Source organism: Platichthys flesus, chromosome 9 (genome assembly GCF_949316205.1).
Source record: "Platichthys flesus chromosome 9, fPlaFle2.1, whole genome shotgun sequence".
Lineage (NCBI taxonomy): Eukaryota > Metazoa > Chordata > Actinopteri > Pleuronectiformes > Pleuronectidae > Platichthys > Platichthys flesus.
In genome coordinates, this window is record NC_084953.1 from 1820641 (window position 1) to 1833918 (window position 13278).

The following is a 13278-nucleotide window of genomic DNA, read 5'->3' on the forward strand; positions in this document are numbered from 1 at the left end:
ACTCCCTGCAACGATTCCCTGGAATGAAGTGATGGAGACATCCCTGAAATAAAGAGAAGAATGAAATGAGATGACCTCACTCTGCTGGTGGATTCAATGGAAGGTGTCTGATAGAAGTGTAACTCAATGAGGAGCCTGAGTGAGTATCCGATGTTCCCTCTGGGCCGTTATCATGCTTCTCTAATAAAAAGCAGAGGATCTAAATGGAGACAACAGGATGAGCTTCGATTTCACTTCTGGTATTTTGTGGAAAACGCTTCCAATTTCATTTGTCTGTTGAATAAAGAACAGAGCGACGGCTTCACTTGTTCCTGCTGCGTTTGAGACAAGAAGCAAAGAGGATTCATCCATTTTGGAACTCCTTCCTTTACAATAAGAAACAGAGACTAAAATAAGATGTGGCTAAAGTTTTAACTCAAGGACTCTCCCTACAGCAACATGGGCGTATATGGATGTGTGCGTGTGTGTCTGTGTGTGTGTGTGTGTGTGTGTGCTTGTGGGCACATGGGTGGTTGGGTCGCACACTTGGGTTTGTTTTGGTTCCTCAGGCGGAGCACTGGCCAATTTAGATCGCAGCAGTTTTAAAAACCAGACCAGCGATACATAATTGGAGAGTAGTCGCTCATTAAGACTTGTTTGTTCAAGCCTGTTTCAGTGGGAACCCACACACACACACACACACACACACACACACAGACACACACACACACACACACTCCAACCAGAGTCCCAGCAGGAGCACGTGTGTGTGTTGTTGAACCATGTTGACGGAGATGTCTGGGTGGCGGAGGCCGAGCTGCAGGTTCCCGGTTCCTCCTCAGCGGCAGAACCTCTGGTTTTGGCAGAACTGAACTTTGGTGGGAAGCTGGTGAGGGGCCCGACGTTTTCTCACAGAACCAGCGAGTTCTATTGATTGGACTTTTTTCTCAGGGGGTTTCTGACCATGTTGTTGTTGCATTCGTTCATGGTTCTCATAAAATTCTCATTACTGTGGACTCCCATAATCAGCAGTTCTCGGGGCCCCCCCTTGGCTCAGGGCCCCGGGCTACAGGCTGCTCTGCCAGGCCCTGTTGTTCACCCGTGTTCATCGGTAACGAACAGGGAACAGGACAGACTGAAGCTTTTACTTTAAAGGTACAACATTTACTGTAATGTGGAACCGACAAGCTTCTGTAAACAGTAAGAACAAGTCTGCCTTTTTTTCCTTTTATATGTTGATTTCATGAACGGACAAATGAAAGAAATACAACTAAATTGAAGTCATAATTAACTTGTGGATTCAGTAGAAACCAGAGACTGTAAATAAAGATGGCCGACGGGTCTCCACGAACGCTGCCATCTTACGCTTGTCATTTGGAGCCAGAGTCTCTGCAAGAGCTATTGACCAATCACGAGTCAGTCTCAGCTGTCAATCACGGTGTTTCATGCAGTATTTACATCATCAAATACCAAACTTTTCAAAAACACAAACACTTGAACATATATCTGTTTGATAGAACTTCCTAAAATGATGGAAATCATCCTTGAGACCAGTCTATTTAATATTCTTATCACTGATTGGTTAGTTTGGTCCATGTCCCATCTGCTTACAGGAAGGAGGAGGGGTTTATGGCCTGTACTGTAGCCAGCCACCAGGGGGCGATCAAGATGTTACGGCTTTATTTTAGATTTCGTTGGATCAATAACTCTCTGGAGTCACTTATGATCAGAGAGGTAAAATTATTCTGACCAATAAAGGTGAAGAAATGAAACAGGAAGTGGTGATTGGCTACGACCTGAGGTGCTGTGGTTTCTCATTGGTTGAGCAGCAGGTTGATCTGGTTGCGTCGCTCTAGACGTGTCATTGTTTCCTGTCCCGTGGTCACATGGTCAGGGTGCAGGCGAGGTTGATCTCCCTGACATGCACCAACATGTGTGTGCTCCGGTCCACACGCTGACACCGAGCCCAGGAACCACCGATCCGCCGCCCCACGATTCACAGGAATGTGGGAGGAAACTCGTCAGGAGCTCAGATTAGATTCTGAGAAAAAGAGAAAAGAAAGAGCGAGAGAATAAAACGTTTTACATTTCAAAGCCTCGCCATGTCGAGGTCAGAATATCAGACACGACTCTTCTCGTGCTCTCGTAGAAAGAGCTTCTTTTATTCTTCCAGGTTTAAATCTGCAGCTTCAATCGGTCAAAGCTTCACTGGAGAAGTTTAGAGAGAGAACAGGAGAAGTGGAGTAGTGCTGGAGGAGCATTTCAATTTTAATGGCTCCTTTTCGACCGGGATGAACCTTGAAAAATGTTACATGAAGGATTTAAATACCAATAACTTATACAAACAAATAAAACACAAAATAACAGGGAGGACAAGGTCGTTCATTCTTTCAACTAAACGTCCCTGAGTCGTGTTTTGACAGTTTGTTTTATCTTAAGGCCAAAGTTGATTTGTCCTTGGGTGTGATCGTGTGTTTTTGCTGTAAATCGTTCTTCTCTGACTCATCATCATCTCCTCTGGTCACGAGCTGATGGCAGGGGGGTGTGTAGGGGGGTTCCTGTGACTAAGCATTGGATTCAGTTCCTTATCATTCAGTTCCTTATCTTCTTCTTTTTTTTGACTTTTTGTTTCAGCCTCACATCCAGTAAAAGGATTTTTGGATATAAAGCAGTTGACTGCATTTGAACCCGATGGCCGAGTGAGAGTTCTCACTTCTCTAGACGTTCCAGGACGTTGACCAAGCCTTTCACTTCCTGTGTCTTTGCAGTGGGACGGAGATCAGTGATGGAGGAGCCGCGGCCAATCGACCTGACGTACGTCACCGAGCGCATCATCACCTTGTGCTGCTCTCCTGACTGCGCTGAGGAGACGTACCTGAGGAGCCTGCAGGAGATGATCGGCATGCTGCAGTCCAAGCACGGGCGCAACTACATGGTAGAAGCACCACTGGGTGATAAACAGGGGGCCAGGGGCCACAGAGTGGGGCCACAGAGTGGTACCACAGAATTGGACCAGGGGCCACACAGTGATGTGACGCTAAACATATTCAGAAAAAAGTAAAAGAAAACCAAGAAGCTGTCATAAGAAACAAAAAAAAAAACATTTCTGTCTTTATATATATTTTTATATTCTTTGATTTTATAGTTACAGGATATATAAATAACTTTGGCTTTACTTTAATGCATTAATATCGGTCATTACCAAAAATCAACAGAGCGATTATAATAATTCTCTACATTATATTATATTATAGATTCTATGCTATGTTTTACTTCGGATCAAATTTATCTTCCAGTTCTATTTACATTTACGACCTCTAGATAATGACGAGGTTGCCGGTGAATTAAGAACTGATAATAAAAATGATATTCTCTGATTGTTGACACTTTTATAATTAAACTCAAATGTTTCCCACGCTTTGTCTTTTCAGCTCATCAACGTGTCTCAGAGGAACAGCAGCCTCTCACAGATGAACCATAAGGTAATTACAGACTTTACTGATGGCAGTAAATACTTGAGAGCATCATAAACCACAGAGTGTGTGTGTGTGTGTGTGTGTGTGTGTGTGTGTGTGTCAGGTCCTGGACTCGGGTTGGGCGGATCTCGTGGCTCCCAGCTTGGATCAGATTCTCAGTGTGTGCACGGCGATGGAGAACTGGCTGCAGGCCGACGTGAAGCATGTGCTGGTTCTTCACTGCAGGGTGAACTCATCTCATTCTTCATCAACATTCAAACTGCTTGTGACGTGTGTCTGTTCTGATCTGATGTGACGTGTCTGTTCTGCTCAGGGAGGACGAGGACGGCTCGGGGTCCTGATCGCCTCCTACTTACACTTCAGCAACATGTCAGCCAGGTAACTGAGGTCGGGGGGAATCAGTTCTGATGTTATCGAGTCACTGATGCTGAAGATGCTTATAAAGGTCCATTTGAACTTTATAGAACTTATCACAAACATAAACACGAGAAAAAACATCAGGGAGATCAAAATGTTTCCATCTATGGAAAAATGGCCCATCTACTAACATGGGGGTGAGGGTTTATGACCAATACTGAAGCACAGATGCTTTATAACAAATCCACAAAAACATATATTTAAAGGGTTAGGTTGTCTGCACACCATAATAAACATATCATAATTATTAAATCAAAAATAAATCAATAAGGAACTAATGTACCAATAAAAGTTTACATTTCATTTAGGACGAATAGAATGATCCAAAATGATGAATGCAGAAAATCCTGGAGAGCGCCATCATCAGGCCAATATCAGTTTATTAAGCTCTGTCCTGTGTTGAAAAATGTATTATTCATCTAAATAAATATGAATTCAATATATTGTATTCCAAATATCTATGATATAGAAAATCATTTCATTTAAAAATGAATGCAGTGAATGAAACCGGACGTGTTTTCAGATCAGAGACTGAATGATTCTCGGTTTCCAGCTGACAAAGGTTACGATGAAGAGACTTTGAGCTGCAGTTTGATTTTCAGGCCGAGTTATAAACACAACAGTTTATTGAACATCGTTACACAACTTTTTGTTTTCTACACTTCCTCATTAAATCATGTCCGGCATCAGGTCGGTCAGCTGCAGGTCAGGAGAAAGTCAAAATGCAGAAAACACTGAGATCAGGTGGAGTTCCAAACTGTCAGTGTGTGTGTGTGTGTGTGTGTGTGTGTCTGTGTGTGTGTGTGTGTGTGTGCACTCCCTGGTCATGGTCGGTCTGACTGTTGAGAAATATCTGATTTGTGTGCGTGCAGCTATGCAGGCGTTTGTGAACGATCATAAATCAGTCGCTTCTCTGACACTACTGAAGAGCCGGGGCCACCAGGGGGCAGTCAAAATTATTATTATTTATCATATATCATCTTTATTTAAAATCTATAATGTTAACTGTTTGGGTAAAAGTAGAACCTGGTGTTCTTCACTTCTACAAACTAAAGTGTTTTTTGCAGAATTCGTCATCTCAGGGAAGTTCTGATCTTTTGGAAATGAAACTTCATCACTTCAGCTTTTTATAAGTGGAGACATTTCTCTTAAAAAATGAGTCATATTTACTGTATGAATTCTTATTTTTGGCCTTGACCTTTTTCCTCCTTGTTCTGAATCTGTTCATCTGTTGGTTCAAGGCGAAGTTTGAGTCAGACGAGATAAAACTCTTAAAACATTTCACTGCAGTTATTTTCACTTTACTGCGGCAGAATATCAAATGTTTCCTATAAACCTCTTTCTGCTCGGCCTGATATGAACCTGGTGAAGTGAGGGGTTGGTGCTTCACGCATCATCTTCATCCTCCTCTTCCTCGTCTGAATAACCTGCCCCTCCCTCAGTGCAGACCTCTCTCTGGACCACTTCGCCATGAGGAGGTTCTACAACGACAAGCTGTCCGGCCTGATGAGCCCGTCACAGAAACGGTGAGGACGCAGCGCCGCAGGTCAGAGGTCAACACCCTCTGTGATGTAGAGCGACCTCAGGCTGTGACCTGTCACTGGTCACCTGACTCGTCCTCTTCTGGGGGTTTGTCTGTGCAGGTACGTGTGGATGCTGGCGAGTGTTTTGAAAGGAGGACTCACGATGTGTCCGTCTCCGTCTTTCCTCCTCTGTGTCGCTCTGCACTCTCCTCCCAGGACACGAGCAGATGGAGGTGAGCAGCAGACGTCTGGTTTCCAGAGGGGACAGTAAAGTATATTTTATATCTGTCATGTAGGTCAGAGGTCCACTGAGTTTAAACCTGCTGGTTAAGTTTTATCGAAACTCATCAAAGTCAAGTGAAGATTCATTTTATTTATACGGCAAAAGAAACAAGAAACAAGAGAAAGTTGTGAATGTGGAGAAAACAAACAACTCACTGAACTGAAAGCCTGTTATTACCCATAATCCTCTGCTTCCGGAACCAGAAGAGCTGCCGATGTAACTTATCAACAAAACTCAGTGTAGAATTCTTCATACTTGAAAAGTTTCCTGCTGAATATTGGAGATAAACTCTGGTTTTTAATAACTTCTAAGTTTTGTTTAACTCATCTAAAGTACGACTTTTGCTTCACGACCAAAACAACTTTGTGTGTGTGTCTTTAATCATTTTATAAATCCTGTTTTTAATATTGAATAACTCTTCTCAGGGTGTTGTCTCTTTCTGAGGGTTTACCAGAGCCTCCAGCCTGTGTGTACATCAGCAGTTTAGTAAGAAACACACCACACACACACACAGTTACACAGACACACACAGTTACACAGACACACACAGTTACACAGGATGAAGGTGGTAACGTGTGCTCCTCTCCTCTGCAGCCATGTCTCTGCAGGACAGACGGACAGACTGTACTTCATACTGCAGCCGGCTCAGCTGCTCAAAGGAGACATCATGGTGAGTGTGTGTCTGTATCAGTTAAACCTGGACCTGATGTGGATTAACTCAAAAAATGATCATTTATTATTATTATAACTTTACTATTATTGTTAGTGTTGCTTCGTTGGACATATTGTTAAGCTCTCAGCAGCCTGCCTGTGGTGGAGGAGTGTGTTTACAGTGTGTGTGTGTGTGTGTGTGTGTCCTGGCTGTAGGTGGTGTGTTATGATAAAGACAGCCGGTCAGACCGCCGTCAGGTCGTCTTCCGGCTCCAGTTCCACACCGGCCTGGTGCACCAGCACTCCCTGACGTTCCTGAAGGCCGACCTGGACGCTGCCAGTGAAGGTATCAGCTGTTCATCCCAACCTGCTGCTGCTGACGTGGTCTGCACGGCGCCACCTGTTGTTCCAGCTGCTCCACCACGGCTCTTAATCTGAAACTGATAAACTTCTTGTGCAAACTGACCTGAGCTGACCTGGGATCTGTGTGTCTGCTGAGCAGGTGTGAGGAGAACACACCTATCTAATCTCTCTCTCTCTCTCCTCACGTTCCAGATCCTCGGTTCCCAGACGATGGCAAAGTGGAGCTGTTTCTGTCTGAGAGTCCTGAGAAGATCAGAGGTGAACTCACTCGCACGAAACATGATTTATTTCTCTAGTTTGTCTATTTCTGTGGTTTGATTGAAGCTGCAGAGCCGCCGGGAGCCAGCAGACGTCAACACGGTGAACAACACAACTGAGAAAATCTGAATCAAATCTGTGCTTCAGATGTTCTTCAAGCTTTGATCCAGAATCTGCAGAAAGACTGGTTCAAGTTTTCATATTTCTTTTATTATTCAGAAAGGAGATAAGAGGATCTATGATCATTGTGTGTTTAGTGTCCAAATCTGAATCTGTTGGTAGAGACACAACATTCACTGACAACCATCCGACAGTCGAGGAGACATTCTGCAGCTGTCAATCAAGAAGTCAAAATAAAGTCAAAATACTTCAAAGTAATTCACATAAAAAGCAAAATAAGTAGAACTGGATGATGAAACAATGATCATCACAACACTACAGCATTAATATATAAAGAAACCTTAGTTTGTGTAGATATAATAATTCAGTCTTTTAACTTAAAATAATAATAATGTGACAATTATCATGATTATTATCAACTGATATGAAAGTTTCTGCCATAAGACAGAAACTGTTCTGTAAGTATTGTCCTGACCCCTCGTTGACCCCTGTGTGACCCCTGTGTGACCCCTGTGTGACCCCTGTGTGACCCCTGTTGTGTTTGCCGACATCTCTTCCCCGTCTTTGAACCACAGACCAACACACAGACACAATATTTGTGCCACAAAAAGCTGCTGACGCACAAAGGCTGCACCAAACCTCATTGTGGGTCTCCACTGAAGCAGAAGAGACAGAAGTGACTCAGAGTGAAGCATCACACACACACACACACACACACACACACAGACTCCTCACCCAGCTGGGGGCAGTGTTGGACACCACGACCTCTGCACATACTGTACACTCACACTCCTGCCTCTCAACAGGAAGTAATATGAGCAGTTATCACACACACACATCTGACAGGAATTCAGATTGGAGATACTGAACACAGGACACACACACACACATACACACACAAAGGCGGGGAAAACCAAGACACACACACACTCACTGATAGACGACATTAAACTATTTTACGATTTGAATAAAGTCTGGAATAAAACCAGATAGTGTTCCTGTGCATTCACTGCAGGTGTGAAGATCCGTGTGCAGGTGTGTGTTTGTAGGTGTAGGCGTGGGTGTGTGCAGGTGTGTGTAGGTGTGTGTTTGAAGTGTAGATGTGTGTGCAGGTGTGTGTGTAGATGTGTATGCAGGTGTATGTAGGCGTATGTGTGTGCAGGTGTGTGTTTGTAGGGGTGTGTGTGTGCAGGTGTGTGTAGATGTAGATGTGTGTGTGTAAGTGTGTGTAAGTGTGTGTAGGTGTGTTGCTGCTGCTCCACTGACTCCTGACCAGCCTCTGTGTGCTGTTTCCCGGTCCAGGTCGAGAGCTGTGGCTGAACGGCGACTCTGTGGCCGTGGACTACGACACCTTGGACCCTCTGGTGAGAAGAGACTCGTTCACAGAGACGTGTCCTCCTCCAGCAGGTCAGGTGGTTTCTGAATCACTTCTTTCTTTCACTTTCTCCTCCCGCTGGTTCTTACTCCTCTGGTTTCCCTGATTTACGGGACGTGATGAAACTTGAGGCCGAATTAAAAAGTAAAAACCAGGTCGGCTCTGCTCTAGCACACGTTGACCTTTAGTCCTCACGTCCCTCACGTCGCTGCCCAGTTTCAGTTATGCTCATGTACTTTTCCTTCCTGACTCCAGAGGATCGCTGCAGATCTGTGATCAGCTGTGAGATTCCAGCAATGATTCATTTGACCCTTAGTGGAAAATGTTTGTTTCAAAGTTATTTTCATGATTTTTAAACTCATTTCTGCTTATTTTAGGTTTCATTTGTCTCGTCTGTGCATATGTGCAACTGAAAGTGTCTGGAACACCGAGATTTTTAGATTCTATCAGTGATGATGAGTCTGAAGCAAAGTCAAGAATAGAACAAATGACCACATGTTGCATATCTCCGGCTGTAAAGCAGCTGCTAGCAAACATTTAGCCAAAACAACTCTATAAGGTGATAATGTTGGAGGTCTAGATCTATAACCGTATCTCTGGCTGCTGGTTGGATGCTGTGTGCGGGTGCAGATGAGATGTGGACTGTGTGTCCGTCGTTGTGGTTCAGTCTTGTGGGTAATTGTGCGACCATCAGTGCGACAGCTCACAGCTGCTGAGGCCACAAAGGCCTCTTTGACGTTCCTGGGATCGGCTGCAGCAACAATCATCTCAACAGCAGCAGCTTCGAGCCAAGAGCCGTGGATGTGGAGGCGGCTGTTTTTCCAAGGAGTTTCAATTTAGTGTAGAAAAACTACAAACACCCACATGCACACACACACACACACACACACACAGGAGAACAACAACATGAGAAGACACGTCCAGACGGCTGAAACAATCACTTCCAACCAGTGGTTGAGGTTCCAGCTGTTTGATGCCATTGCTAAGTCTGCTCCGTCCAGCCGTGTAATTTAGATCAAGTGAGTGTTGGGGCAGAAATGCAGAAAAGTAGCATGTAATGTACACACACACAGACACACAAAGACACACACACATGGCCATTACATCTAACCGCCAGCACACACGCATGCACATGAGCATAATGAGGGTGCCAGGCAGTTAGCGACGCAGCCAGTCAAAAGAATGTTGTTTTCAACCACAGGTGGTTCTACTTTAACCCACTCAACCCCCCCCCCCCCCCCATCCCTCCTGTGTATCACTCCATCTCCACATCTTCTCTTCCTCCTCCTTTATCTCCTTCACAGTGTCTCCCTCCTTCTCTCTCTCTCTCGCTCTATCTGTGTGTGTTGCTTTCAGGTTCAAGTTGCAGTTTGCAATTTGTCCAACATGCCCCCCCCACCCCCCCCCCCCCCATCCCCCTCCTGCACACCCGTCTCTCCGCAGCCCGCCCCCATGTTTACATTCCCCTCTCCATATTTGGCCGGCTCAAGGTCCTTGTGCTTTGTGTGTTTTTTAAAGTGCATTATGTGTGCTGCACAACCTCCTCCACCTGTGTGTGTGTGTGTGTGTGTGTGTGTGTGTGTGTGTGCCTGCAGGTCTGGTGAATGATCCACCCTTCAGTTTCCTTCTGCTGCTTTCTCCTCTGACTTGGAAATGCATGAGCGCACTCTCTCTCTCCACAGCGTCCACCTCTACCTGTGTCAGCCCTGGACAGGATGCAGGGCCGGGGGGGGGGGGGGAGTGTGTGCGTGTGTGTGTGTGAGTGTGTGTTTGTGTATGTGTTGGGGGGGAGGCCAAGCAGAGCAATGGCTTTTTTCTTGGTGGTGGTGAAGGCGGGGATTCATGGTGCAGGGACGGAGCAGGAGAGGAAAGAGTGCAGGAGTGACATGAGAAAGGGGGAAAGAGAGTGGGTGGCTAGAAGAGGGGAGGGAGGGGGACTCAGGGGGAGGAGGAGGAGGAGGAGGAGGAGGAGGTGGTGGGGGGGCGTTAGCACCTTAAGAGAAAGAATGTTCTTTGCTTGTCTTCCTGTGGCAGCCTGAGACACAGAGAGGTCCACAGCTCGGGAGGGAAACACAGACCTGAATCCTTCCAGCCCTCTCTCTTCCTCTCTCTCTCTCTCTCTCTCTCTCTCTCTCTCTCTCCCCTCATCCTCTCCATTCAGTCCTCGTCCCCCTCTTTCCTCCCTCTGCTTGTCATCTGCTTCTCTTTTCCTCTCTCTCCTGACTGCCGAGCGTTTGCATCCTGTTTCTAGTCTGCAGAGGGATCAGTGAAAGTTGGCTGCTGAGGTAAAGTGAGCTGCTCCTGTTTGAATGTGTTTCTCCTGCTGGTTTCTCACTTTGTGGATGTTTTTCTCATCCGTGCATCTCCCTGTGTGTGAGAACCGTCTGAGCAGCTGGGGGCTTTTACCACGCGTGTCTGGAATTTGACTTTTATTGCCTCTCCGGACTCAAGAGGTTGAGCTGGTACGGCTCTGGAATGCTCTGGATGTGTTGTTGCAGTCACTGTACACGGCAGGTTTATCTGATCCAAGTTCTAGATCAGAAAACAACTCGTTCTTCAAGTTAACGTGACTCTCCTGAATGTTTTAGAGCTGCAGCGTAAGATTACTCTTAAATATGTACGTCACAAATTTATCTTTTTGTTTTATCCAACTAGACCAAAAGGTTTTTCACATAATTCAACAATAAAAGCAGTAAATTCCCAAAGTGGTGAATCCAGAGCAAGATAATGTTTGATTTAACCTTAAAGAAGAAACACAATGTGATCAACATTTTATTTTCAGTTGTCTAACTAATGATTGATTCATGTTTCAGATTCATTGTGTGTTTGATGTGGTGCAAGAAATCAGTTTGTGTATCGTTACAGTTAAAGTATTACAGACTTTGTGTGTGCGTGTGTGTGGGCTTCTACTTCGCTCTATCTGACCTCAGGTAGACGTCCATGACAGACACGTTCTTTGCGTGACACACACACACACAGACACACACACATATACTGTATGCATCCGCCAGCCCACACAAAGGGGTCTCTGTGTTATCTACATGAGTCTGAAGTGCTGGCTATGATCCAACAGGTAGAGAGTGTGTGTGTGTGTGTGTGTGTGTGTGTGTGTGTGTGTGTGTGTGTGTGTGTGTGTGTGTGTGTGTGTGTGTGTGAGTGTGAGAGTGTGTGTCATGATGAATCACATATACAGTAGCGGTACAGGGAGTCACACATACTGTGAATATGTTCAATAAGAGGATTTACATTTCAAGATAAATTGTTTAATTCACGTTTTTGTCGATTAATCATTTATAGAACATATTTATATTTATTCAACACAACCTGTCACAGAGTTATGTGACGTGTGCTCTTCTTTCCCAAAAGTAACTTTATTTTGTAGAATAAGTATCAATAAAGTGTAAATACCACTTGTTGGAGCTCTTATACTTTGATTTAAAGGATGTTTGAAATCATAAGATTCTCCTGGAATTTAATATCAATTGGACGTGAGGCAGAAAAGTATTTTACTGAAACACAACTCCATCATCTTGTGTCTCGTTGTTTCTTTAACTAACTTCAACATGAACATTGTCCACAGGTCATGTTTGCGTGTGTTGTCACTGTTAACATGTAAACCTGTTTGTGTCCTACAGCTCCACCTCATGTCCTCGATGGCAGCGTGTACGCCTCAGTGAGGAAGACGAGCGGTGAGGAAGGACTCTCGTTCAGTCCCGGCTGCAGCGAGCGAGCTCCGTCCGCCAGCAGCGACTCAGGCCTGTCGGTCGCCTCGCAGGGGAGGACCACGGCCCGGCAGCGGAGAGGACCCGTGAAGGACAGGAGCGCCCAGGCAGGGCGGCTGCTCTCTGGGCTGGACTTTGAGGTCGTTCAGCCTCTCCTGGAGGTCATGGCTGAGCTGGCTGCGTGCGGTGGGGGGGTGGAGCTGGCTCGAGATGAGTCTGGACTGGGACACACTCTCAACGGGGAGGCTTCGTCCAGCGAGCGGGAGACGGACATACTGGACGATGAGGACGAAGCAGAGGAAGCAGCTGCTCCTGCTCTGGAGGAGCCAGGCTCCAGGAGTCTCTGCTCCTTGTACTCCACCCGCTCCTGGGTGCAGCAGCAGCAGAGGGCGGATGTTGTTGGAGATAATGACCTTGACATGGATGCGCAGAGGAGGTTGAGCAGAGGGAGAGCGGAGAGGCCGCCGCCACTGGTCGTTCCTGACACGCCACCTCGAGGAACCGGCAGCAGCCAGGCCGTGCACAGAGGCCCGCTGGACGAGGGGGGGGCGCACAACCTCACACAACACACAGGCGACACACGTAACTCACAGTTTGCTCACACTACACAAAGCTCCGCTCACCACCAGGACGATCTGGCTTCGTTGACCACGGACGTGGACGAGTCCATAGAGCAGCTGAACCTGCTGATTCTGGATTTGGACCCGACCTTTGTTCCTGTTCCAAACAGCTGTGCGCCGCTGTCCCGCTCGGCCTCCCTGTACACCAACGGCCTGAGCCACAAGGGGAACACACATCTGTCAGGTAGGACCAAGCTCAGCTAATCGTTCTATAATGTAAAAGGGTCATTGAAAGAGATTTAAAAGCAGCTGAAGATAGACTGTAAATAAAGATGGAGGACGCATCTCCACCTCCTCCCACTGTCCAGACATGCAGCCAAAATGTATCAAGGATATGATCGATGCCATCTCGTGTCATTCAGAGTCCGTCTCAGCTGTCAATCATCACGCCTCCGCCTGTTTGTATATCATCAAATACATAATCAAACCAATTGAACAAACAGAGAATGACCCACAATGACAGAAAACATCTTTGAGAACTGGACGTTGAT

General features: G+C 45.9%; 1 protein-coding gene across 3 annotated transcripts in view; it reads left to right on the forward strand.

The window, feature by feature from the left end:
• Window positions 1-13278, forward strand: part of tns3.2 (tensin 3, tandem duplicate 2) — a 37092-nt gene that overhangs the window by 779 nt on the left and 23035 nt on the right. For 2 of the 3 annotated variants that reach the window (XM_062395818.1, XM_062395817.1), the window contains exons 2-13: window positions 2748-2914; window positions 3411-3461; window positions 3559-3681; window positions 3769-3833; window positions 5315-5398; window positions 5516-5628; window positions 6104-6164; window positions 6273-6348; window positions 6546-6675; window positions 6885-6950; window positions 8373-8477; window positions 12081-12971. In XM_062395818.1, coding sequence (XP_062251802.1) covers window positions 2765-2914; window positions 3411-3461; window positions 3559-3681; window positions 3769-3833; window positions 5315-5398; window positions 5516-5628; window positions 6104-6164; window positions 6273-6348; window positions 6546-6675; window positions 6885-6950; window positions 8373-8477; window positions 12081-12971 — 1915 coding nt within the window. In that variant the 5' untranslated portion in view covers window positions 2748-2764. Of the gene's footprint in view, window positions 1-2747; window positions 2915-3410; window positions 3462-3558; window positions 3682-3768; window positions 3834-5314; window positions 5399-5515; window positions 5629-6103; window positions 6165-6272; window positions 6349-6545; window positions 6676-6884; window positions 6951-8372; window positions 8478-12080; window positions 12972-13278 lie in introns of those variants that run through there. The other variant, XM_062395819.1, reaches the window with a different exon arrangement.